This window comes from Clinocottus analis, unplaced genomic scaffold (assembly GCF_023055335.1).
Source record: "Clinocottus analis isolate CAN_PGR_092001 unplaced genomic scaffold, fCliAna1.0.p SCAF_8, whole genome shotgun sequence".
Lineage (NCBI taxonomy): Eukaryota > Metazoa > Chordata > Actinopteri > Perciformes > Cottidae > Clinocottus > Clinocottus analis.
This window is the reverse complement of record NW_027176240.1, coordinates 17652108-17678139: the sequence shown is the minus strand read 5'-3', so window position 1 is coordinate 17678139 and position 26032 is coordinate 17652108. Positions and strand designations below refer to the sequence as shown.

The 26032-nt window shown below is 43.2% G+C and overlaps 1 protein-coding gene across 1 annotated transcript in view; it reads right to left on the bottom strand.

Moving 5' to 3' along the window:
• Window positions 1-26032, bottom strand: part of dntt (deoxynucleotidyltransferase, terminal) — a 72149-nt gene that overhangs the window by 28250 nt on the left and 17867 nt on the right. The window contains exons 4-8 of the mRNA XM_068567724.1: window positions 22044-22214; window positions 18707-18778; window positions 18352-18475; window positions 15915-16047; window positions 7784-7886 (exon numbers count right to left, since the gene is read on the bottom strand). Of these exons, the coding sequence (XP_068423825.1) occupies window positions 7784-7886; window positions 15915-16047; window positions 18352-18475; window positions 18707-18778; window positions 22044-22214 (603 nt within the window). The remainder of the gene's footprint in view (window positions 1-7783; window positions 7887-15914; window positions 16048-18351; window positions 18476-18706; window positions 18779-22043; window positions 22215-26032) is intronic.

The following is a 26032-nucleotide window of genomic DNA, read 5'->3' as shown; positions in this document are numbered from 1 at the left end:
ACTATTTATCAGGGGACTGTCAAATTCACTTTTGTCCAAGCAATTAAAACAGCTTTTCTCTCTTTTTCACAGATAAGCTGCAGAATGTCTAATGGCATTAATAAATTCAAGTGAAATGTTTTTACCGGAAGAGTTGGCTGAATATTGTCAGTGTGGAAGTGATTGCCAGTCTGGCAGACAAGGACGACTGTCCCGCTGTCTGACCTGGAATTGAGCCATTAAACACACCAAAGCCAGTCTTTCTGTTCTCTGACAGGCTGGATGAGAGAAACAGCCATGGAGGAACAGCTTCATATGTGGAGCCTGGTAAAAAAAAAAAAAAACCTTGGGATCATTTGTGGCCTCATGTTGTTTTCACAGACCCTGTTTCTGAACTTTTTTCAGAATCAGGAAGATCAAAATCTTAGAGATAAAAGGCGGCTTCGATATTGAACATGGCTGAGTTGGAGTTCAGGGGAGACATCCCTGGCAAAAACATTGTTTTTATGCACTGGTCCATATTCTTTCAGACTAAAGGAAAGGAAAGGTGTTTGTTTTACTTCTTTGTCAGTTTGCGTCTGCAGATTTCTCCTGAATTTACCAAAGGTTAGCAATAGACAATGCCTCATTTGCATATCTAAACACACTATTTCAGACAAATTATAATAGCAAAGATTATTGTTTTCACGGTGCTATCTATTTGGAAACAAAGTTTGATATGTGCCATCCTCAAACAGGGAGTAGAGGAGTGTCTTGGGGAAGCTGTAATGGACAGGTGGATGAAGTATACGGGAAAGTAAAAGCGAGCAACAAGGTCCTGGCTGTACAGCAGAGAATGAAATCAGCCTACTGAAAGCCTGCCCATCAGATTCTAATCATTCAGACACTGATGGCACACAATTTGGGGCCCAAGGACACTTGGACTGGAGGAGAACCTTGATCTTCCGATTAGTGCACGACCGAGCCATCCTATACGACCCCACCTATACTCTGAATTTCAGATTCCACTGCCCTGTATGAACAAGTTGAAGCACTCCTTCATTCTAACAGTCACTTGACCTCTGAACGCAGGCCGGGGGGAGGAGGTGGTGAGCAGCTGATGGCATGATGATGTGGTTTGGGTTGCCGATGTTGCCAATGATGATGATTATGAATGATGACGATGTCAACCGTGATGTTTATGTGGAGGTTTATGCCGCTGATGATGCCGATTATGGCAGAGATGTTGATCATGTATTCAACTCAGTGTCCCTTTGTATTCATCAGTTGTTGGACTTCCACTTCCTGATATCTCCCCTCCTCTTTACTGTTGTGTAAGTCTCTGTTATTTCATGAAGTGTATGTCTTGCTTTAAACCCAATAGCCCTCCGGGGACAAAATACAATTGAAGTCGCTATAAAGATCAGCTATAAGAATCCCGCCTACATTGAGCGGGTTCTAGATGCAGTGGATAACAAAGATGGCCTCCTTGAGATGTTTGGGAAATAACGTCGCTCCTGAATTTGTATTCAAGCAGAATACAATGAATGAAATCCGCTCGGTGATCAAATCAAGAGCGATATCAACTTGATCAGTTACATTTAGCGTTGGCCGTGGCTGCGAACAGTGTAAGCCAAGTGGGTGTGGATGCCAGTAAAAGGACATGGACCCCTGTGTGAACATCTGCTCAGTCTTGTCATCGGTCTAATTTGAGCCCGGAGTGGTGGGAAAAAAAAAGAGGGATGGCTGAACATCCAATAGAGAGATGAGCCTCCAGTCAGCCATACGAGATGGCTAAAGCCCATTCCCTGGCAAATGGTTCCACTCCTCCGATAATGGAAATATCTGCCAAGTAAGATGTCAGTGTGTTGAAGAAAAGAGGAGGAGAGAGGGTCACTGATGAGAAACAAAGCCCTGAGTGTAGAAAAGAGTGAAATGGAGTGAGTCCGAGGGAGTTCCAGAATAGAACGATTAACCTGCGAGAGAGAAAGTGAGAAATATAAGTGGACGAGGAGATAGCGGGAAAAGACAGAAGAGAGAGAGAGAGAGACAGAGAGAGAGAGAGAAAAAAAGACAAGAGAGTCTGTGAACTGATTTCCTCCGAGCCTCGGCCCGGCTGATTGGGCCTCCTCCCCGGATGCAGCAGCATTAAGGCGATAAAGATTACAAATCGTCAATTTAATTCCAGTGCCCGGACGTAATTGTTGGAATGCTACCCTCCACTCGCTGGCCATAAATACGCCGCACTCTCCTTAAAGAGCAATAATTGGGGGAGCGAGCGCGGCAAGTGCGGCGAGCCCTGCACTCCCAGCCGATGACTGAGGTTAATCACAAAGCATTAAACACCTAGTCAGCGTGCCCCAGAGGGCGCTGGGGGGAAAAGGACGGTAGTGGGAAATCCATAGTGGCACTCGGGAAAGCAAATCTCAAAGAAGTCGCCTCCTCGTTCCTCCACCTCTAATCATCTTCAGGGACGGACTCGTTTGTTGCAGGCAAAAAAAGAAAAGAAAAACGCGACGTCTGCGACGCCTCTGCAATAACCGATAACCACTCACCGTCTGACAACGGGCAGGGAGATGGCTTCTTAAAAGTTCCCTTTACGTCCGGTAATAGCCTTGCTAAAGGCAGCGACACGTCCCACTCAGATAATGAGGCCGGGATAACGACATAAAAGCACTCCAACACTGACTAATTTGAAATTAAAATCCCCGCGAGCCACACTTAAGACAAGTAGTGGGAAAAGGTCCGTGAGCTCGTCTCGTTCACGAGGCCGCAAAATGTAGGTCACTCTCATTCCAACGGCACGTATTTCCATCCCCTCGTCGGCGGTGTGTTTCTCTCAGCCTCCAGTCCTTGTCATGCCTTGAGAGAACAGTATGAAAGAGCTATGGGGACAGTTGCACAAGGCCGTTAAGCACCTAAAAGTGGACATCCTTTGTTCCACGGGCTCCGCGGCCCTCCTTCCGATGCGCACATACATATGCACACGCTGCAGTGGTGGCTTCTCTAGGACACGCACACACACAAACACAAATCTACCATGAAAACAGGATGTCATGAAGTTCCCCATCTCAGCATCACCGGGGGCTGTTTAGCCCTATAGTACTCTGTAATCATCTCCCACACAGCAGGTAATGTCAGCGAGCATCTGAGAGTAAGCTTATTCCACCAGAACTGTTTACAGAGGGAATTACAGAGGAGGACAGCGGGAAGATAATCTTTCCCCTGAAGCTTTGCCTCCGAGCGCCGGGAGTGAAAAAAGGAGTCAAGTAATCATGACTTTTGAAATTGTGATAAACAAATAAATAATACGACATGTATTAAAAAAAAAGCTTTCTATTCAATGATTTACTCTTTGCTTTGACTGGGAGTGATTAGTGGCCGTGGCCTCCTGCGTCCGCGCAGAGGACAGGCAGGGTGATTGTTTTAAGGGACGCGGAGGGGCTCCGATCTCATCTTACAATCTCTCTGACTCAGAGAGAGCGAGAGACTTCAAAAAACCCTGCCTCGGAGTCGAAGATTAGCGTGCATTAGCCCCAGGCCATTTGAACTGCACTTCCACTTTGATTCCGCAGCTCCGGCGGATTCAAAGAGACTGATTGCTGAAATTAAAGCGCAGCAGTGTGTGTGTGTGTGTGTGTGTGTGTGTGTGTGTGTGTGTGTCCGTGCGTCTGTGCGTGTGTTTCCTCCTCGTGTCAGTCAAAAAAGTGTCCGCTGACGCTCGGATTTGATTCAAATCGGAGTGTGACTGCAGCGCACGTTTAACCTAGAGGGGGGACAATGAGGGCCCCTGAGCTGAATGGCATTATAATGGCATAATCGATGCAAGCGGGGTCTCATCCTTCAACAACTAAAAAAGCAGCATTTATATAGTAGTTAGAGACAGTGGTGATAGATGGACGGTGGATGAAACATGGCTCCCTCCCGCTCTCTCCGCCGCAATTACCAGGGCCAAGCTGAATCTCATCTGTCTGCCACAGAAGCTTGGTGGCTGACCTTGCCTCTGCCCCCAAGTTATGCTTTCAGAATATCAGCGGGAGGAGGAGGAGTGGGGGAGGAAGGGAAAAAATGATGAACCCGTTTTTACAAGGACGTTTCTAGATAGATGTATTTTAAACTCCCTGCAGGCTGAATGGGGTGGGGGGTTGAAAGGACTGCCTGTGATATTAGGCCTGAGTGAAGACACGTGGGCTCCGCCCCAGGGGGCTTGATTGCCGATGACAAGGTTACACGACTTAGAGTCAACCTCTGCCTCCGCCACTTAATCATTGTCTCCCGTGTCCTCGTCCCCGCAGATCCGCCCTCCCCCCTGCACTCCAGGTCCACCCGGCCTGCAGAGAAAGAAAGCTTCCGGTCGTACCCTAATCCCTAACCCTAACCCCCCCCTCGGCCACTCCAACCTCCTTGCACCCACTTACATTTGCGCCCCCTTTCACACCTTCGCCTCGTCCCTGTCTCTCACCCTTCAGCGAGCATCGAGTGACTGCGGAGAGGTGAGAGCAGCCCGGCCATCACCCGCCTTGCTGAGTGGGTGGTAATCATCGTCAGGGTTGGACCACGGAAGGAGCGGGGGAGTGGATGGATCGATTTTATTTTTAAATCCGAGGATGACACACCAAAAAAAAAAAAAGAGGCCGAGACTAAACCGCGTGGCCCTGCTCTTCCTCAAACACTTGTCTCCTCTCGAGACTCCTCTCCGGCTCCGCTTTTATCTGAGGGAGAAAACCTTGTTGACAAATCCTCTCCATCTCCCCCATTTTTGTGGAGTTTTTCTTTACAGAACGCCATGTACGGTACACCCTTTGTCAGGGACGTTAGCCCGTAATTCATTTGCGTGTGCCTTCAGTGATCCAATTGGGCCGGAACACTTCGTTTTGTCAATTTCAGAGGAAAGATTTCCACTGTCGTGCACAGACATTTTAGCAGCTCTTATTGATGTGGTCATCCGAAAAGAAATTTGATTCAGATTTTCAACTAAATAAGATATAACTCTGTCTTTATGCAATACAAACATGCCATGTGTACCACGACATCCCGACCGCGCAGGGATCCACTCAGATATGTGATAATGGCGAGTGAAATCCACAGTTCCTGTTCTGTGCAAGTTGCTGTTTTAAGTGCTGTTGGCACGTATTGCCTCAGGTCCCGGCGAGTAACGATACCAGTTTGAGTTGTCAAAACACAGCAGAGTGGTGTATGACACAATGAGGTTGCCATGGTGAAAGGAGCATCATCGCTCTGCTCAGGTTCATGCTTCATGGCCAGGATATAGAGGAATGCTCCAATGTCTCCTCGCCGCCCCGTGAAAACTCTGTCTCTAAAACAGCCCTGGTTTGTGTTATTGCATTTCCAGATTTGCCTTACAGTAATTACTGCAATGCAATATGGTAATCCATTGGTAATGTTAGTAGTTCCACATGTGCTTTTCAAAATGTTGAGATGAGAAAAAAAATGTAATAGAATAAAAAAAGAAGACATTTTGACAAAGACAAATACAAACTAGCCATGCACATCAAGCAAACACGTCAGTCGAAGCCTATCTTGCTCTCCAGCTTGCTCACCCTCAATACAGAAATACAGCAGAGGGACCTTTTGTCTTTAATGCGTAACCACAAACACCGTGATTGGTTAGCCTCGGCCAACCAATCACGTTGCATTTTTGCATCCTTGGCCAAAATGTCTTCACTTCCTTAATTTATCCTATCAGACACTTGGCTCCTTTGGATAGTTTCCTCCAACCCGTTACGGGTTGTATAGGATGTGATAACCATGTGCGTAGAATGAGAGGGAGAATCTACTTCAGCTTCAAAGTGGGGGCACGAAAGAAAAAAAAAAACACTGCCTTAACGTTCTCTGATCATGCGGAATCTCAAATGGCGTGGCCATTATGAATGAAAAACAACCAGGAACTTTCTTCTATTTCAATCAAAAGACTTAACCCTCATAATAGAACTGAACTTGCAGATGTTAAAGTGACTTGGCTATTTCCCCCTAGATTTGTTTTTTCTTTCGCGGAAATGCAAATGATGCTGATATTGAAATTCCTGTTGTCATCTCCTCCTGTAAAGCCAGGACGCGGGACGAGGTGAAAATGTGGTTGGTGCAAAAATTAACATGCTGGGCTCCATGTTTGCACGATTGTGACAAAGACCTCGGTTTAGTGTAATTAGATAAATGTGTTCCCATGCACTGGGTTTTAATCAGACACTTCTGAAGCGCGTTGATGTTTTTGTCACATTACTGCGACATTAGCGGCAAATAATTGTCAACATTTGAGTCCAGCCAATAATTCAAACATTATGTGCGAGTAAACATGAGCTGCCTTTAATATCGTCGACCACTCCGGGTGTTGTCTCTCGCTCTGACTTTTTTCTCACTGCTCATGCTTTCCCTTTGATTTTATCAGACGCCATCTGTCTGTCTCCCCTCCGCATCCATCCTCTCCCTTTCTGTCCTCCTTCCTTCACCGATGGATCCATTTTCCATTAAGGGGTCCCCACGGGGGCCTCTGGGTCTTAAATGTCCAGCCAAAAGTTCTTAAAGAGACTTGCTAAATTGTACCATATCTATTTTACCTGATTCACTCAACTTTCCCCAATAGCGTCCCATTAATGGCGACTGAATCAGAACCATGGACCATTTTTCTCTCTGACTTTTATGGAAAGGCTGCTGTAAGTCTCAAAGGACGCTTCAGAGTGATGGAAAAGTGACCGACTCCGTTCAATGCCTTATTAACGAAAACACAGCGTCAGAGATATGTCCTTAAGGTGAGGATAAAAATGAAAAATGGCTTTTTAACCCTTTAGATCTATTGTCATGTTGTGCACGTCCCTTTCAATATTTGCACACAAAAAAAAGGTTATATTATTTACATCAAAATCCAATCATCTTCTATTGTAAAGCAAAATATGGCAGGCACCTGTGAAAGCTTGTACCAACCAAAAATATCATGACATCCACCCATCAATCAATCTGCAACGTGGGAGATAGAAGTGTGTGTTGAGCCACAGTCCTCATGTAGCTCCATAATTTATTCTAAGCCCGCCCACTTTGCATTGAGCCAATCACATACAAAGGTTTTACTTTAAATCCTTCTGTAGCTGTACACTGTTCAAATATTAAATATATAGAGTGCTACAGGGATGGCGTATTTGTGTAGGCCAGCCCTTATATTAGCATCGTACTGGTTCCCTCCACAAAAAGACAATGGCATTTTTCCATTCAATTTGAGGATTCTTGTAGAAAACATAATCCGTTTTGTAATTTCTGGTGTAATGTGTTATTTTTGTGAAATGCAAGTAAAAATCATCCCGGTTTAGATCGTTATTGAACAAACTGACATATTTTATTGTGCACTCTTCAATTTAAATGAATCACGTACTAGCAAGCTAGCGGTAGCTTTGGCAGCTCATTCTGTTAGCAGACAGACTGGATATTTGGTGACAACTAATCTCTCTGTAAGAACTAGTTTATGTGTCTGTAAATGTCCATGAAAGCACTGAAAACACATGTGGCCGGATTGATCTCAAAGTTTTCCTTCTTTGAAACTCAGAACCAGTTTCAATAATTTGTCTTTTATGCAAAGTGTTCAAACAGTGTTCTGAACTCCTACTAAAGTGCTCTGTTTTTTCTATAATTGTGTCCTTTTTTACCGTGTCCTGTAATAAATCTTCACAGCATGAGTTTTAATTCAGTGATTTGGATTTAAACCAGTAGTGCCTACCAATTAGATTTCATTATTTGCATTCTATTAATTTCATTCACAAAGAATGATCGACCTCATTACTTCCCTTAATTGCAAAAAAAAAGGAAACAACATACTTACTTGCTTTTTCAGTCGATCAATAATTTTGGGTAGCAGACTCTCCTCACTCCCCAGCTCAGGTGTCGTCACGATAAAGTCTACATCATGACCAAACTCCTTACCCCTGGAGATACAGACATAGCACCGTTACTCATTCACTCTGCAGGAAATAATGAATAGAATTATCTTTTAGTTGCAGCTCCTTATCTAATGAAGAAGGAAGGTGGCAAGCAGACCTATTAAAAGTACAGGCCATACGAATGACATTGAATTTTTTTTTTTTACATTATCCCAACAAGTATTTTGTCTTACGTTGTTCAGTGAAAAAAAAAACTTTTTTGTTTTGATACCTCAGTTGTCAGAGCTTTAACTTTTATGAAAATCATCATCTTCTGCTTTGATCTGTGTTATAAAACAGACACATATGGAGCCAGGCTGCGCTCACACAATGCATTTTCTCTGTCAGCACAACCGTGTTGGAAGTGATTGTTAAGTGATTATCAGACAGGAACAGATACAATAAAAAGCTCAGCAGAGAACTCCTGCATGTGCATAAGATTGTACTCAAAGCTTCTGTGTGAAATGAATGTACCAAATGTGTGACAGGACATAGTTGTCTCTGTTATTCAGGAGAGTGGTGCTGTTTGAGATGATTTTCAGTAGCCTGTTTACTCGCAGTGGATCGATTAAAGCTGGTTCATGGGAGCAGAGTTGAGATTTGTTGATCTCTTTTTAAATTCACATTGTGACTTCTTTGAGGACAACACTATCGGAGTCCATGTGGCAGTGGAATGTAAACCTGGGACATTTGGTTATGAAAATCTTACTCTGAAAGTCAAATGAGTACATTCAGCGAGTGAATTTGCCACCACAGTCAAGTTAGGTTTCCGAGTTTCAAAGATCAGGAGGCGGTGTTCTGTCTGTGTTACTTTAGCTGCACTCTCATACTGTTGTCTAAATCTGTAGCTTAGCTAACATGTACTTGCTTGTGTTGTTGTACAGTCCACCTGTATTCAACCTTCTCACCTGGAGGTAGTTTTGTTGTTGTTTTATTAAACTTTATAATAGAACAAAGAGCAATTTAAATGCTTATGTACAATGTGACGGCGCTAACCTGAGAACTGTAAGAGTGACTATAAGAGAACTACCAATAGCTTTTACTTTATTTATTGTTTTGTTTTGTTTTTTTATCCTTCATTCCGTCCTGAAAAGCACAATAGTTGTGTAGTCCTAGTCCTGTTAGGTTGTGTAGTCCTAGTCCTGTTAGGTTGTGTAGTCCTAGTCCTGTTAAGTTGTATAGTCCTAGTCCTGTTTGGTTGTGTAGTCCTAGTCCTGTTAAGTTGTATAGTCCTAGTCCTATTTGGTTGTGTAGTCCTAGTCCTGTTTGGTTGTGTAGTCCTAGTCCTGTTAAGTTGTATAGTCCTAGTCCTATTTGGTTGTGTAGTCCTAGTCCTGTTTGGTTGTGTAGTCCTAGTCCTGTTTGGTTCTGTAGTCCTAGTGCTGTTTGGTTGTGTAGTCCTAGTGCTGTTAAGTTGTGTAGTCCTAGTCCTGTTTGGTTGTGTAGTCCTAGTCCTGTTAAGTTGTGTAGTCCAGGGCTATCAGAGCTCTTTGGCTAAAGTTATGTTACGTAGTAAACACATGTGGTGATTGCATGCTAACCGGCTAACATACGTAATTTTAGATATGTTTTATATGTATAGTGTCTTGTCATGTATTACCAAATCCAATTTAAATTCATTTTTGTAGATGCAGTTTGCAAACAAATTTGTTGCATGAGCATTGGTCCAAACTGCCAGAAAGGAAACAAGAGCTGTACCATTTTGAGTAGTGGACAGAGTAGTCAACACAGGAGGATTCATTGTTCAAGGAATAATTATTTTTAGTGCCAAAATCTTGTTAATATTTCTGTTCTAAAACGATTAAAATAATTATTTAGAAATGATTTAGTTGTTTTCCTAGAAATGGTATTTCATTGTCTTAAGTGATAATGCATTTGGTTTGTCTGTCGGATGAGTTTCCTGTCAACAGGCTAAGGATAGAAGCTCCTCAAGGCAGAGATGCTCACAAGTCATTTCGTGTCAGTCCAAGTCAAGTGTCAAGTCTCTTATGATTGCAATGAGTGTAGCTACTATCATCTGCTGCGTGTCATCTGGCCTGCTGAGAACACTGCATCTCTATATTTAAGGAATTCAAAGCATGCAGGTCACTCTATTATCATAACGTCTTTACCTATCAGCATACAGTATCAGCATTGATTAGTTGTGCAGTATATGATCACTTTAAACAGGCGATTGCAATGCAATAACGTCAAAAGAAACTAAAAAACGATCATGTGCCTTGTAGCATGAACATGCAGCTTCAGAATAGAACCACAGGGTTAACTTAACGTGGTCTTTCTCTTGGTTTAGTGTTTGATGTGGATGGTTTAGTGCATGGTTTAGCGACACAACCATTACAGTCATGGTAAAGCAAGTACCATATGTTAAGCACGGAAAGCAAACAAACACTCACCCATCTCTTAGAAAATGTAATCAGCAAATGCCAATATAATCAGGTTTGGTGGTGTGCTCGCCCAGATGTTGTTGCTGCAACTTACTGTTGTTTATGGCTATGTGCAAAAAATACTAAGAATGGTATTTATATATATTTTATATATTTATTGATATTTCATCATCTCCTTACGTTCCTAAACCGTCTAACTGGCTAGTTGTGTAGCTTTCTTATTCTGCCGTGCTGTTGTGCTACACATGGTTCCGGAAAATGTGAAGAACAGCAGGCATGTCCGCTCCACTCCTTTTCTATTTCTGACCAGAGTTTAAATGTTTCCTGCACATGGGACATCTCCTGTCCTTGAAAGCATATTTATACTTCTATATTGTGGAGGTCTTTAGAGAGGAGCTGATTTGTTGTGCCGTTAATGAAAGCAACTCCACCTCCTGTTCATTGATATCTTCTTGGAGCAAAACCGTCAAGCTCCGACCAATTCAGTTGGCAACAAGCTCACGTTGCAGCTTTTACGACCGTCGAGATGAGCGGAAACGCAAGTGCATGAGTGCTGAAGTTGCCCCACAAATGGCGGGAGCTTCCCCCCTGCAGGCTGTAAACTGCTCAAGTTTGCCAGGTATCATTTCAAACTGATCATCATTGACCAACACTCGCTGGCTCACACACGCATACACAAACCTTTATGATAAACAAGGGCTTAATCATAAAGATGTACACACCAACACGGCAAAATGACAAAGAGCGATGGCTCACGGCGATGTGGCCGTTGATGAGTGATGGCAGCAAAGAGCGAGGGGCACTAAAAGAGGCTGCAAATGGCATGCTGGAAAGCTTCTAAAAGGTCACCGCGGCTAATTCAGGGAGCAAGGAAGTAGAAAACAACCATTAGAGCTCCACAAGGCATGATAATGTCAATGGTTAGCGTTAGTGGCAGAGAGCATGTACTGCCCCCATCCCCCCCGCCCGTGGCCTTAACGAGATGAGTGGCTGGCTTGCAGGTTCACTCAGCAGGTACTCAGTCACAGTCGTTTGATTTGCTCTGTGTGTAATCGCTTCTTTCTATAAAATGATAGAAGACGTGGGAATGCACACTTGTGTTTCAGTGGTATTTATTGAGACCGCATCACAGATTTTCATCTGCTGACGGAGCAACTTTCCCCGAACCCTCCAACGCTTAATTGGAACAGCGCGCACAAGTTGTTAAGTGAAACCTCACCGTTAGCCTCTGCTGCGCCGGCAAAACTCACTCGAGTGCACTGCATAAATGTGTGCCGTGAATAGCAAAAAAAAAGAAGAAGAAGAAAAAAAAGAGGTGGAGATCATCAGCATAAATTGTGTTTACTTCCAATCAGAGCTTTAAAACGAGCTGATTTTATCGAGGCATGGGAAACACGGGAATTGGGGTTTATTTGAGGGGAAGACGTCGCGGCATTGCACTCCTCAGCTCCTTCCTGATCGCACCGGAGCATTAGTATGTGTCGTGTCTGTGCATATTCAACCGCAGTCAGCGGAAAACTAGACACATTCTCTCCGGCAGAGAGGATGTTTCTTCCTTCTTCTATGCCTCTAATGGTGCAGCTTCAGAACACTATTTTTATTTAGCATGAGGGCATCCACTCCTGCTCAGCAGGAGATGTTGGGCTGAAAATATTAGCTTTGATGGTGCTGTTAACACACTGTGCAGTAACACCGCCAGTGTTCCTTTAAATTAAGTGCAACAAAAGAGCAGAGCGCTTGAATTTAGCGGCTCTACGATTTTATTGCGTGAGGGGAAGAGCTAAATTATTCATTCCTTTAGCACAAAGCACATGAAATATACATAGTTATATACAAATTTGTGTGGACGACACGGCGACATGTATGAATAATACAGATGTGCGAAGTGTTGCTGCTGCTGGAAAATTTCACAGGATGCGTTTATTTGCCGTAAAGGAGCGGCAGTCAAAATTAGCTGGTCAGGGAAATGAAACAGGTTTGACCTCATAGCACACTCACTTTCTTAAAGGGACAGTTCACCCCAAAATCAAAGATCTTACTTGTGCTATTTATCAATCGAGATGTTTTGGTGCGAGGAGCCGAGTGTTGGACATATTGGCTATAGAGATGTCTGCCTTCTCTCCAATATGATAGGATGTCACTCGGCTTGTGAAAAAAACTCAACGGCAGTGTCTTTACAGAAATCATTACCCGGTTACTAAAACTAATCCACAAACCTTGCTGTGAATATTTTCACGTAGGAGCTATTTTCTTTCTACCAAGCTATAACCGCCAACCGCTATCACGTCCACGAGTAAATGGGCTTTCTCTTTGCGTTACTGTTTCAGTTAGCGGATGTAGTTAGGTAGAAAAAAAATAGTTCCACCATGAAACTGCTCGCAACAACGTTTGTTTATTTTGAGTAAGCATCCCCAGGATTTCTGGAAAGACATCATGACCTTTCAGCGCCATAAGCCGAGTACCATATAGTCCTATTATATTGGAGAGATGGCAGTCATCTTATTGGTCGATATCTCCAAAACTAGGCAGCTCACACTAAAACAATCTCGATTGATAAATAGCACTACAGGTAAGAGGAAAATAACTTGTGTTTGGGGTTAACTGTCCCTTTAAGATTCTTGCTAACACAGAAAAATGAGGTGATAACCAGGAAGACATGACATAAAAACAAGAAAAAGCACAAGTGTAAAAGCGTACGTGGGGCATACCTCAAGATCAGACAGCTCATTTAGCTCTTTCCCCTCCAAGTCGATAACAGAGTTGTTTATAAAAATCATGACACTCGGAGCTAAACTGATAAGGGTTATTCATCTCGGTTGTTGTTCGAGAGAAACGATGCAGTGGGACTCAGCCCCTGTCTGAGGATCTGAAAGCAGACACCACTAGACCCCTCATCATTGTCACTTTGAGTCATATTCCAGACAATCTGATGGTAAATAAGATCCACTGCAGGGAGTTGCAGGCTTCACGCCGAAATAAACACATATTCTGCTGACACCATGTGAGCATTTCACACGCAGTGGTGGTAAGAGCTGTATTTCCAAGCCTAATCTATTTTTAATCCTCCCCCCCCAACAAAACCGCTTTAAGACTTGTCACCCGCCTTCCACAGCTGTCCTTTCAATAAGGCTAATGTCAGCGGCGTCAACAAATCCCTGCCACGCTGTGTCCCTCTGAAGTGGATGACAGCTTGAGTTTACTGGAGCACGGCACTTATTTCGTGCAACTTTTGGAAGCCAAGTTATTTTCTCTGTGTACAATATCCAAAGATGAAAGATGTGCCGGAGCCGCGTACATCTCTGTAAGGAGGTATAGGGTGTGTGTGCTTCTTCATTTTTCGACAAGGGCTATCGGCTGGAAAGACGGAGTTAATAAGAGACTCTACATCGCGCTGGAAATTAGAGGTAATTAAATTGAGCTTTGACAGGACTTTAGAAGGGAACATTTTAAAATATGTCACACAGGAGAGAATTAGTGGGTTATTAGTGGTGCTGCCGGCATCTTAAGAGAGCATATGAACTATTTTGGCGTATAGGCCTTATAGTTGTGCTCAACCCATTTCTGGAGATTCTGCTTTTTCGGCGAGATAAAGGTAAATTACTTACTTACGACTGATAATGTACAAGTCATCTTTCTTCAAATATAGCTCTGCGTGATTCCAATTAGGTCTCATGTTATTCTCTCCAAGCCTGCACCAAATATGAGATGAAATAAATTCATCTCCCTGAGTTGGAAGCCATAAAAGTTCCCTTACAGGCCCCTTTACGCTTTTCAGCAGGCTCCTGGCCCATAAATCCTGCGCCATTCCTCCCCTTCATTCTTGATGTTAACTATGCATGATGCTCTAATCGCTTTCCCCATCAGTTTACCACATCATCCCCTTGAGGAGCAGTTATTTACATAATCAGATATCATTCCAGATGTCATTTATCATTTTAGAGATTAGAGATTGGATGTCTTTTTTGGGAGGTTTTGTTTGTGCAGTTTAATATCATCTTTGTTTAAGAAAGCTGTGGACCCACAACTACTGAGACAAATCAAACACACTCCCCGGTCCAGAAATCAAATACACACCCCGGTCCAGGAATCACCTCGGTCTTTGAGTAAACGCAATATTCTTCTTAGAAATGAGAAGTTGAATTCATAAACAATAAAATGCACACAAAAAAAACAACCTGAATGTATTACATTCAGGTGTTTTACTGCTACCCACTTACTTGGTCTGGTATGGCCAATACCGTATATGTTGTGTGTGGTCGGGCGAATCGGGCAAACCCCTCCAACCTCAAAATCCAAGATGGTTGTTTCACCCATAAACAGTGAAAATAAGTTGTGATAATGTGCTGTTTATTAGCATTCCTATTTGTGTCTCATTAAATCAGTCATACATACAGTATTGTCCAACTTCCATTTGTGGACATGTTGCCACGCTGTTTGTATGAGCAAAACACTGGTGTCAAGTGTTATTAACTTGTGTTGCTAACAATGCTAACCTTAAGAGAGCAAACTTAAATGGAGCAAACTCCATTAAGGTGTACGACTTGTTGTACATGATTGCAGTCAGGTTTGACGTCATTCCCTACTCTGATTTTTGATTTCCACGGTAATCAATGCAGTATTATACACACATACAGTTTGACGTCGTTCGGCACACGTTAGTCTTTAGTATAAAACAGTCAACATTACTGATTATTGTGTTCTAACTGAAAAACAGTATAATATTAAGGCCAACATATTCTGCTGGCGGAACAAAACTAAATGTCGATGTAGAACATAATGGGACACAGCTTATGACTCATCACCACTGCTATTACAATAGCTTAGCATATTAGCTTTCAATGAAGAATTGCTAATTGCACAGAAGTGGCTGTTTACTTTGTCTCACTTCAGTCCGTCTATGATCATTTTAAAAAATTTGCCAAACTGGAATGCGTTAGAATACAGCGAGTAAAGAAAAAGGTCGAACATTCACAAGACGTTTAGAGAAATTTTATGTTTGTCGCGGGCACTATTAAAGGCCATAAGCTAAGCTGTGGCAGCTCTGTCACCCCTGTTGAGAGGCAAGCGCCTGTCCTCACTGCCAGACGGCTTTTGAATTATTTACCACACACGCCACTGGTTACGGCTGGATTTTTACAACACCATGGAACAGAGTGCCCCGCGCTTACTCAGGCACATAAAAAAGGAAAGAGCAGCACAAAGAGGTGGCGGTAGATGGAGGCTCCGGCTGCGAGCACATAGCTGCACTCAGTAGGTGGCTTTGCAAGAGCACTCACCGTGCACTTTGAGATTGGCAATGTAATGCATTTCAACATCTTAATGTAAATGCAATACCATGTCGGAGAATGTTGTCTTTTTTTTACCAGCAAAGGGAGGGTGACCGTGTGTTGTGTTGTCACGTCAACACAATTGATCTACTAAATCCTATCAACTGCAGGATGCACTGAAGTGCCAGCAGCTCTGATGCTTCTAAACCACGAACTGTGACTGTGTGGCAGCAGTTAGTCAAAAAGAGGACGACTCAAGCAGACCTCTTGAAACTTTTCTAATATCCTTGCATTCCCACGACAGTGGAAAACAAGAATAAATGCAGGCCAGGAAGTGCTATTCCATATCAATAGAGCGAAGGAGGAACATACGAGTTGTGTACCTGCGAAAGCCACCTGTCAGCGCTAGTATGGCGGTCGGAGTGATCGCACGGGCAGCTCCGTCGATAATGTTCCTCAGGGACCGGGCCTCCGCTTTGCTGACAGCCCTGGATATGTCTCCATAATGCAGAAAACCTGTGGGGACGAGACCACATGGTTGTTAGTCTGAAAGCCAGCCATCAATCCTAGCCAATTGCTCCTGAGAAGTGACGAGTCAGGGTGAATTAAAAGTAAAGTAAAATGTGCTGTGTTCTGCTGGCTGACGCAGGGCGACGAGCGGTGCACGGCTGCTGCAGACACAACAGGATTACAGCCAGTGGAGATACTGAGCGGAAATTAGGATTGATGGGTATCTTGTTGATTTTATGCATCTCAATTTGTACATAAAAAAACATACATTTTCAATCTTAGAACAGAAAAAAATTGCCCGTGCGATCACTCCGACCGCCCCTCCAATCAACAACAAAATCCTTGATAATATTTGTCTGCACAGCAGATTAATATAATGAAACAATTAATGTTTTTCAGACCTTTTAAGATTTGCAGAATACAGAGAGAGATTGGGGATCAAACAAATTTCCCTCAACAAAAGCTGGCATTATTTCTCGGCGCGGTGCGAAGACTGCCGTGTTCTGAATGATGGATTATGACCGGTTTGATGAAGATGCCTGTCGGCCTAATATATCATCAGATGGAGTTTTCGAACTGAATGGGAACATGTGAGCGGTGTGATATAATGTTGTGAATTACAGCCCCGTGCAGTGCTCCAGAATAGGTATCCAGCAACCTCCTGAGCAGAAGCAGAGGACAAATTCAAATGAAAAGCTAGCTCCCTCCGAGTCATTTAACCACGCACATTAAACGCTCCGTGGGATTTCTGTCACCAACAACGATTGAGGCTGATGCGATCTACATGTCCAGAGGCTGCTGCATTCCCGTTCACCCGGACAGCTCTTCCAGATTCGAGCGTGGCCATCGCCTGAGAGAATGACCACCGCAGATACGCTCTGAACTATAACATTCAGCGATGCCACGGCTCCAAGGATGGCAGCCTCGGTCTGTCGGTCAGTTCCACCCCTCTGGGCCAGACTGAAATATCTCAACAACTATTAAAAAATAAATAAATGGCAATGGCAATTCATCAGACATTCATAGTTCCCGGAGGATTTTCCCCACTGACCCAATGAGGTGGTCATTTGAGGTTCATTGAGTGAACCATCTCAACAACAATTGGAAGGATGCATACTTTTACAGTCTTTCTAAACTTGTGAACTAGCGCTGTCATCAGGTAAAACTACTACGTAATACTAGTAAAACTAATACTACTCTGTATAACATCATCATCATTACCGAATAAGATATTTAACGAACCTTAGCCGACATGCTAACCTGAGATGGTAGCCATGATAAGCGGTGATGAACACACTGGCGAACTACAGTCCAGAGACGTCATCAGAGAGGCCACATCCTCTGGAGACTGCGAATGTCTGTACAAAATGGCAATCCATCCAATAGTTGTTGAGATTTTTTCAGTCTGTACTTAAGTGGTTGGCCAACCAACAGTCCAATATTGCCCTCACAGAGACATGCTGCTAACGAGGCTCAAAATATATCACATTTCTCACATCCCTCGAGCCATTTTCATCTCGTCCATCTCTCGGAAAAGATATCACGAACTCTTACGAGTGACTTAACACAACGACCTTTCTGCTCACCACTCACATCTTAACACCTCTGCTGGAGGTTGCCAATGGTCTTCATTTCTGACACTCCCGTCTGGACAAGTGTTACATTTACATGACTAAGACTGCTAATGACCAAATAATTCAAAAGATCAAAAAGCTTAGTTTTGGAGCTGAACTTCTTGTCTGTATAACAGGTTGGTTTCCTTCACATTGAGCCTTCCAGAGCCGCTAAGACCTTGCTGCAGACTCTTAGTCGTTCACCATTCATTCACTGCTCTGGAAACTGTCCGCCATATTAAGTCATATAAGTCATCAATCTGTGGATATACTTAATATTCCACAACCCCCGCCCCCTAACACAGACATTTGAGATAATATTTGAGATCCTCTTACAAGTACCTCTAACCTTTGAAACAAACCATAACTCTCTCCCCAGTGTAAGTCAGTGATCGCTCATGGTCGTCTGCTTATATGTCCTGCTTGGATGGTCCCCCCCCCCACAGTCACTGTTCATTGATTTTGTATTTAAACACCCCTGCTGCCTTTGCCTTTGTGTTTTCACTGGAAAGTCATTGTTGGTCACATCTCACATCCCTTTTGGAGAAAGCACATTACAGCCGCCGCCCTGCATAAGGAGCCTCCTAAGAGACCCCAAAAAATAAAATTTCCAGTCTCTTGGAAGCAAACTTGAATTGTGATTTTCAGACTGTAATTTGTGGAGTGGCAGAGTGGAAGTGCTGAGATGTTGACGTACCACTTTGCTGCATCCGGTTCAGATGAATGCTGCGGTCTGCCAGAATGTCGCTGAATGAGCGCAGCCCTCTGCGGTACCACTTGTCAGCCGTCTTGGGTCCAACCCCAAACACACTTGTGAACAGCTGGCAGGAAACGAGGTAAGGACGTAATCAAGAAGACATGCTTTCTGAAATGACAGGCTCTTCACATGGGGGGTGGGGAGAGTGAGGTGTTGAACATTCAAAGAGTTTTGAAGAGCTCTGCGTCCTTAAGAGATAGCAAATGCAAATCATGTTCGCAACAATTTCAAAGCACCAAAAATGAGGAAAGCGAAACTGAGGATGGAGTTGTTGTTTTTCCCCCCGACTACTGACCTTAAGTGTTTGATACCTTTCATCAGAGAGGAGCTTCTCAACTTCCAATGAACGACCACATTGGAGGACCTCCTGCAAAATATAAAAGGCAGATAATGTCCCTGAGAAAAAAAAACACTCTTGGTTTCAGCATCGGCATGCTATACTCTCCACGGGTTCCCATTCCATCAGCAATTAAAAAGTGGCCTCAAATAGCCCATTTTAAAAAACTGTTTCCATTGAAATCAGGGGGCTCCTCGAGTCCTCATTTTCCATTTATTTTCAAGAAATAACGACTTTGTTGTTGTGAAACCTGGGATTAATACCGTGTTTTATGGCGTTCATAAAATTAAAAAAAAAAAAGCCCAAGGTAACGTTTTCCCTCCCTTTAGCTTCTGTTTGCTCCGCAACAACTTTGTCCCGCCTTTAATTGTCTCGGCAGAGCACGACTAATTTGCAGGCTGCATTTGTTAACTGCCTCCATTTATGTAGGGGGAGGCATAAAACAAGGTTATCTGGTTAATATCAGCCACCTCCACTGGGGTGACTGTGAAAGGTCGATTGGCAATGGAAACGAGCATGTGTGTGTTTCTTTTGGATTTTACAAGGTGTAACGCCCACCAGTGTATTCAAATAGTTTACCGGGAACCTTGTACATATAAGTGGTGTAATACTTTGTTTTAAATAACTGAAATGTTTAATTCTGTATTCAAGTGCAGTCCACCACAACATCGCGAGTGACGTTTCCTCATTCTGGAAAGTTGCAGCAGAGTGACCAGACGTAAACGTTGTATTGTCGTCTGTGTGTCGTGTTTCAGGTGGGTGAGGAAAGAATGAAGAGTGAGTGAGTTTGTTGGGATTGTGTTGTTAGCTCGTGAGCAGGTAGATGAATGTCTGTAAGTGCGTATATGAATGGGTTTGTCGAGGTTTGATTGTCCGGTGTGCGGCGCGCGGGAAAATGGCGTCAAATAGGAACGTTGTGTTGTTTGGCTTCGTGAATTATTTATTGTGTCATAGGATTTAAGAATTGTGAATTACCATTTGCTATGTACATCAGCTTGATAAATGGTTGATTGTGGAAAGTTGCAGCAGAGTGACCAGACGTAAAAGTTGTATCGTCGTCTGTGTGTCATGTTTCAGAATCACAAAATCCACACATCAGGTACCAATCCCGGCGTATCTGTTGAGCGAGCGCGTGGAGCGACATCGTTGAGTATCAGTGGGCCGGTGAACTTGTGTACCTGCATGTGAGTGTGGGGCAGTTTTTACAGCAGCCTTCACTGCTCAATGATGCATCCACCCGTCCACTGCTGCTTTTCAACCCTTGAGTTAAGGCCAAACCCCTCAGACGCACGGAGAATGCTCCCTGCTTTTGAGCTGGGGGGGAGGTGGAGGCCAGACTTCTCTCCACATGCACCGTGTCTCTCACACACACACACACACACACACACACACACACACACACACTTGTACTGACTATTCCTCCCCAACTCTGCATCGGTGCTCCCAGACTTTCATGTCAGTAGGTTTATATCTTTTCGATTCAGCCGCTGCTGACGAGAGTGTCACTCCGATGTTCACAGGCACGTCAGGCGTTTTGTTTTCACTCTGTTTGGTTTCACTTTTGTTTTTTCGTGTCGTGTCATTTTTTTTTACTCGTTTTGAGCTGCGATCTGTTCAAAGAGACAATCTAGCGGAAGGAGAAGAAGGAGAAGAAGAAACAAACCCTCACCGCTGGGTGTGTGTCTGAATCATGTAAGAACAACAACAGGGAGAGGTCATTCACAGGCATTCTAATTTAGTCTCGGGGGACGTTTATGTTATTTTGTTTAATGACTCTGCCTCCGCGCTGACAGATTTGACAGATTGTGAAACTTGCTCCGAGACCCGCCGCGTGTCTGTTAGGTTTGTTGTGTCAGAGAGTTGGACTGCAGAGCTGCACCCTGCTCCTCCTGCAGGGACTCTGCGCTCTCTCCGAGCAAACATTTCTCGACACTTTCCCTGACAACTCGCCGTGATTTCTGCCCTGAGCACGACTGTAGGTGAGGGGATGATTACCAAGTGACCCAAGAAGACTATTCCCCCCTCGCCCCCAAAAGACGAGATAAATCGGTGTGATGCCTGTCATGCCTGTGTGTGTGCTCATGTGTGAGCGTGTGTTATGTGAGATTGAGTGTCTGTCTGTCCAGGATTTAGAATTTCAAAACTGTTTTTGCTATTTTTTTAGGTTGTTTCATTTTTTTTTATTTTTTTTTAAGCCTTCAATAACTCACAGTCAACGTGTTCTTGCAAGATGAAATTCCATTTTATTGTCACCTGAAAGCATACATGTGTTTGCGCAGATCGGTGTTGTTAGGAAAGAAAAAGCAACTACATTGTTCTTGACAGCGCACTCGCACAATCTGAACAGACGTTGATGGAAAAAGTATGAAATACTCGCTCTGTGAGGAGACGACAAGGTCAAGGAGAGCAGCTGACATGTCTTTCATTTATTTTTTGTCTCTCAGATGTGAAATGCTTCCGATGAGTCAGCTGAGGAAGAGTCGTATCCCATTATTGGGTAATGATGGTGATGATATTTTTTAACCGATGATGATTGGGTTGGATGATAATAACTGGCTGTACTGCAGAATTCATGATGTGTTGTCACTTGATGCACATTGTGCTTTGTGAGCTTTCATAATGGATTCCAGCCTTCACAGTACATCGTTCTGTTCGTTCTTGTGAGTGCCACATCTCAGGAACGTTTACTTGAACTCGAGGATGAACTGATTTATTGTTGGTGGTCAAAGGTCATAACCTCAAGCCTACTGTTTCTGAATGAGAACATAATCTCTAAGGAGTTCTTAGGGACTATTTTCAGTGGCGGATTAGTCCATATTTGTATGTATATTATAATATCTTTAACTGTTACTAATTGTTAAATTACCTGACTGATGTCTTGGGGAGGCGGGGAGTAACAGTGACCATAATCCAGAGAGAAAAAGGGTTCATTGAAAGTAGTTTATTAACCACAAACAAAACACACTTAGCCTTACTGCTGAGCATTTTCTAATGCATTTTCAAAACTTTCTACGGCAACCTCTGATTTGAGATGATTTCAAATGAGTATGAAGATCAAGGTCACGAGACCTGAAAGGTGTGTGGTGAGAGGTTATCCATCACACTAAACAATGCATTATCTATTGTTTGCACACAAAACTCTCCTTGTTTGGAAATTTGAGAGCCTTTGTGCTATGTTAAAAAAAATGTTGCATGGACGCTCAAATAAACCACTGTTGTTTCATGCGACCGCTATTCTCAGCACATAATACAGATGGACTGGCTGTCTACGCATGCAGACGACTCTGGGCCTTACCTCCATGACTGCCTTCATGTGTTCTCCCAGGCAGGGCAAGTCCTGCGTTTCCCCCAGGCATCGCACTGCCCGGGGCAGACTCTTCAGCACGGACGCAGCTCTCCTGAAGGCCAGACACGGACCCTCGATCTCATTGAATTCATAGCTCTCTGCCAGCACTTCAAAAGCATCCTACAGGGAGGGGCCGGTCAAGGGAGAAAGAGTTACATGTACACCCTGAGAAAAAGTGTTCAGAGTGTGTTATATCTGAAAAATTTGCTTTGGAAGAACCCTTTTTGGAAGTAAGAGTTCTTCAAGGACTGTTGAAAGCATGAGTGTTAAGGGTTCTTGGTAAAACCCTTGGGTGGGTTCCAGAGGACATCCTTGAAATATAAAAGGGTTCAGGGTAGAATCCCCTGAGCGCAGTCTGCATGAAAGCCTTTGTGAATGTACCTTATTTTACTGAAAAGAGAACCCTAAATGGCTCTAGTTTGCGCCTTAATGTCTAAGATAAGATGGAAACGATATTGTCAAATACTAAAAAATGCACAAATCACCAACTCTTAAAAATATACCAGACAGATAGTGAAAACCCAAGAAAGAAAGCGAGACCTGGCACATGTGTGTCAGGTGTGCATTCACATGTGAGATGCACTGACCCGTGCAGGAACCCAGACAGGGAAACAAAACTCCCTCCAGTCCCTTCCCTCTATCACTGCTCTCTGAGTCCCCGTCTCTGCCTCTGTCCCTTTACAGTGGGATGGGCTGCATGTTGGTTTCTTCTGGATGGCCGGACAGAGACATTAGAGGCAGGCGAACACCAGACAGCAACCTGTCATTTTCCCCTTGTTCACAACAGGCTCCCCCAGGGGGCCAGTCACGGTCTCTCCCTTCACAAAGGCAACGTGTTCAAACGCTCAAACAGGCTGCAGTCGGGTTCAGGGAATGCACAGATCTATGAGAGAGAGAGAGAGCACAGCTCTGACCACAATCCTCAAACTTTTTTAATCTAAAGTTGGACATTTGAGGCTGCTATGAACAGTGTTTTGTTTTAATAATGGATCAAGTGACTGTGTTGGTTGAGAGGGGACGCTTGTAGTGACCAGCACCAAGCGACAGACAGCTGGAGAACACAAATGGAGCATTTAGAAAAGAAAAAAAAGGTGTACATGGAGAGTGCTGGTGTATTGTTTGACCAGAAACATGGCATTTCATTAAAGACCAAAACATAAACCATGGCTTTGTTCTATGAAGCGTGTCAGAGTAGGTCGCAGAAGAGGGACAGCATGCACAAAAGCACTCAGGCATCATCATTTGTATTATCTACACCTGTGCTTTCCTCGAATTGACAAGTCAAAATGTCTGGTGTGAAAAGAGCTGCGCTGCACGATGTCTGCTGGATGTGTAAAGAGTCAGCCGTTTGATAGAGCTTGTTGAGGCTGCCCTAAAGTGGTTAACAACATGCTGGTTTAAAAAAATATATATTATATTATGTAAATCTGCATCAACATACAAACAGTGCTAATAATGTTGGAGAATACTAATGATATACTTGGAATACTGGGCATTAGGACAATCATTAAAGGAGCTGTGTTCCACATACTTAACATGAATGATTAATTGCACACAGAACTTAAAACGTATGTAACTGTACTGTGATCAAACACGTCAAGATTGATGATGATATTGATATTTCTTTTCAAATTTATAAAACAAAATTGACATTTCATGGTCAAAAATGAAAATTAGTTTAGCCATATAAGCATTTAGAAACCTAAAGGGTGTTGTATATGAAAAAAAAAAAAATGAAGAACTGAAATACATAAGTGAAGTCATGGATTACTTTTTCCAGTGTTGTCCATAATTGGTAAACGTTGTATTTAATATTTTCTGAGCAAGTTTACTGCAATGCCAACAGCTGTGCAAGGCTTTACCTAGGCATAGGGCTGCTTTGAGCTAAATGCTAACGTCAGGTATAGGGTTTGCATTATTTATGCTATCATTTGGTAATTTGCACAAAACACTAAGGACAGCTGAGGCCGATGAGAATGTCATTGTTTTTGCAGGTATTTAGCCATAGAGCAAAGTATTGGACAAACTGAATGGCCATCTGGAGCACTTAGAGTTTTCCCGATGGGCCGCGTGATAATTGGAGCCAATGCAAACGCAAAATATACCTATTTTTAAATAAAAAAATAACCAAGTGCAATTGAATGACTGGCTAAGGCTGTCTGCCGACAGGTATTACATGTCATCTCCAGACCAATACCTTTGGTCCAGTCCATTCTAACATTACATGAGCATGACTTTCCTGAGACATTTGGAGAAATAGTGGAGTGGAGAGAGACAGTCAAACAAACACACACAAAAAGAAGAGGAAAGAAGACCCTTGAGGCTAATGTGGCCAATCATAACATGACAAATTAATAATTTGGCGCTGTCACCAGTCGATCATAACCCCTAGTGAACCCAAAGGCGCTGGCAGTAGAGAGCAGAGAAGGAACCGCCCAGTTTCAACTAATAGTCAAGGTTTTGAGGCTGAAGATAACCTTAGAGTGTGTAACATAAACGCCTGTACACCTGCTAAAGGCTGTGGCTAAAAATGTCGGATAGATAGATAGATAGATAGATAGATAGATAGATAGATAGATAGATTGATAGATAGACAGATAGATAGATAGATAGATAGATAGATAGATAGATAGATAGATAGATAGATAGATAGATAGATAGATAGATAGATAGATAGATAGATAGATAGATAGATGTGTTTGACCAAAGATTCCTGGGAACAAATAAGAATTTAACTGATCCACTTCATAGTTCAGGCGCTACTCTCCCCAAAACCCTTTTAATAGAATGAAGTGTGAGAAAAAACACCTCACAGTCACACTTTGTTATGTTGGCATGCAGCTGCTGCTGAAGTGATGAGCTACTGTTGCAGAACCAAGTGGAGGAAAACATTTCGCCACATGGGGGTTGGATCATCGGTATCGCCGTTCATTATGAACGGTTAATAATTCTTGTCCTGACAAACATTTGAAATGAGGCTGCTGCATGTCTCTGAGAAGGAGCGGGTTGGTGCAATGAGGGATAAAGAGCTGCAGGTGGGCTTTGTGCCTGCACTGTGAGAACTCCCATTATTTCTAAAAGGCAACACTTTCCTGAAAAAGAAATAGAGCTAGTTTTTATTGAAGTAAGAAAGTGGAATTCTCTCACATAAAGTCCCAGGTACAGGATTTTTTTTTTATTATTATTCAGCCACTAGCTTAACGACTCCCCCACCCTCCTCCCTAAAAAAAAGAGACCATAAAGACTGCAGTACAGGATGTGAACATCTAACAACGCACAAAAGATGTGTGCAGCACATCTGAAATTTCATGGTATCAAGATACAATTATAACATTTCACTCGCTCATAGAAGCACATAACAGGAAATGTGTTGATGGTGGGAATCCACAGGGTATCCATCAGGGTAAGCCCCTCAACATGTTACAGTCTAATGTCTTTATTTACACAAGGGAAATGTAATAATAAATGCATCGTCTTCATTAGTTGTAGGGTTTTTTTTAGTGTGGGGGTGGGGTTCAAATTGTTGATTTGTTATTTTAATAAATAGCTATAATTTGGTGTGTTATTACACTGAATGCCTCCTATGAAAATGACGCTGGATCCATATATTTGGTGTTTTTTCGGTGTAACACAGAATAAATCCAAGAAGTGAGTATGCTGTCTCCTGCATTATAGAAACTTCTGAGAAATCAGACGCCTGTCTTTGTTCTCGTGTTTGATTCTCTTCCAGCCAGTCTCTGAACCCTTTCTCTATGGCCAGGGATTGTACAAAAGTCTTTTTTCACAGCAGAAACATTTGACATGTCACAGCAGGAAAGGCCAGGTGTTTCTAATAGAAGTTATGGCTTTGTTCTATTCAATTTTCCCAGTAAGCTCTGGCAGCCTGACAGTGAGCACAATACCAGCAACCGGAACAAGCTGGACCCCCGGAGGGGAAA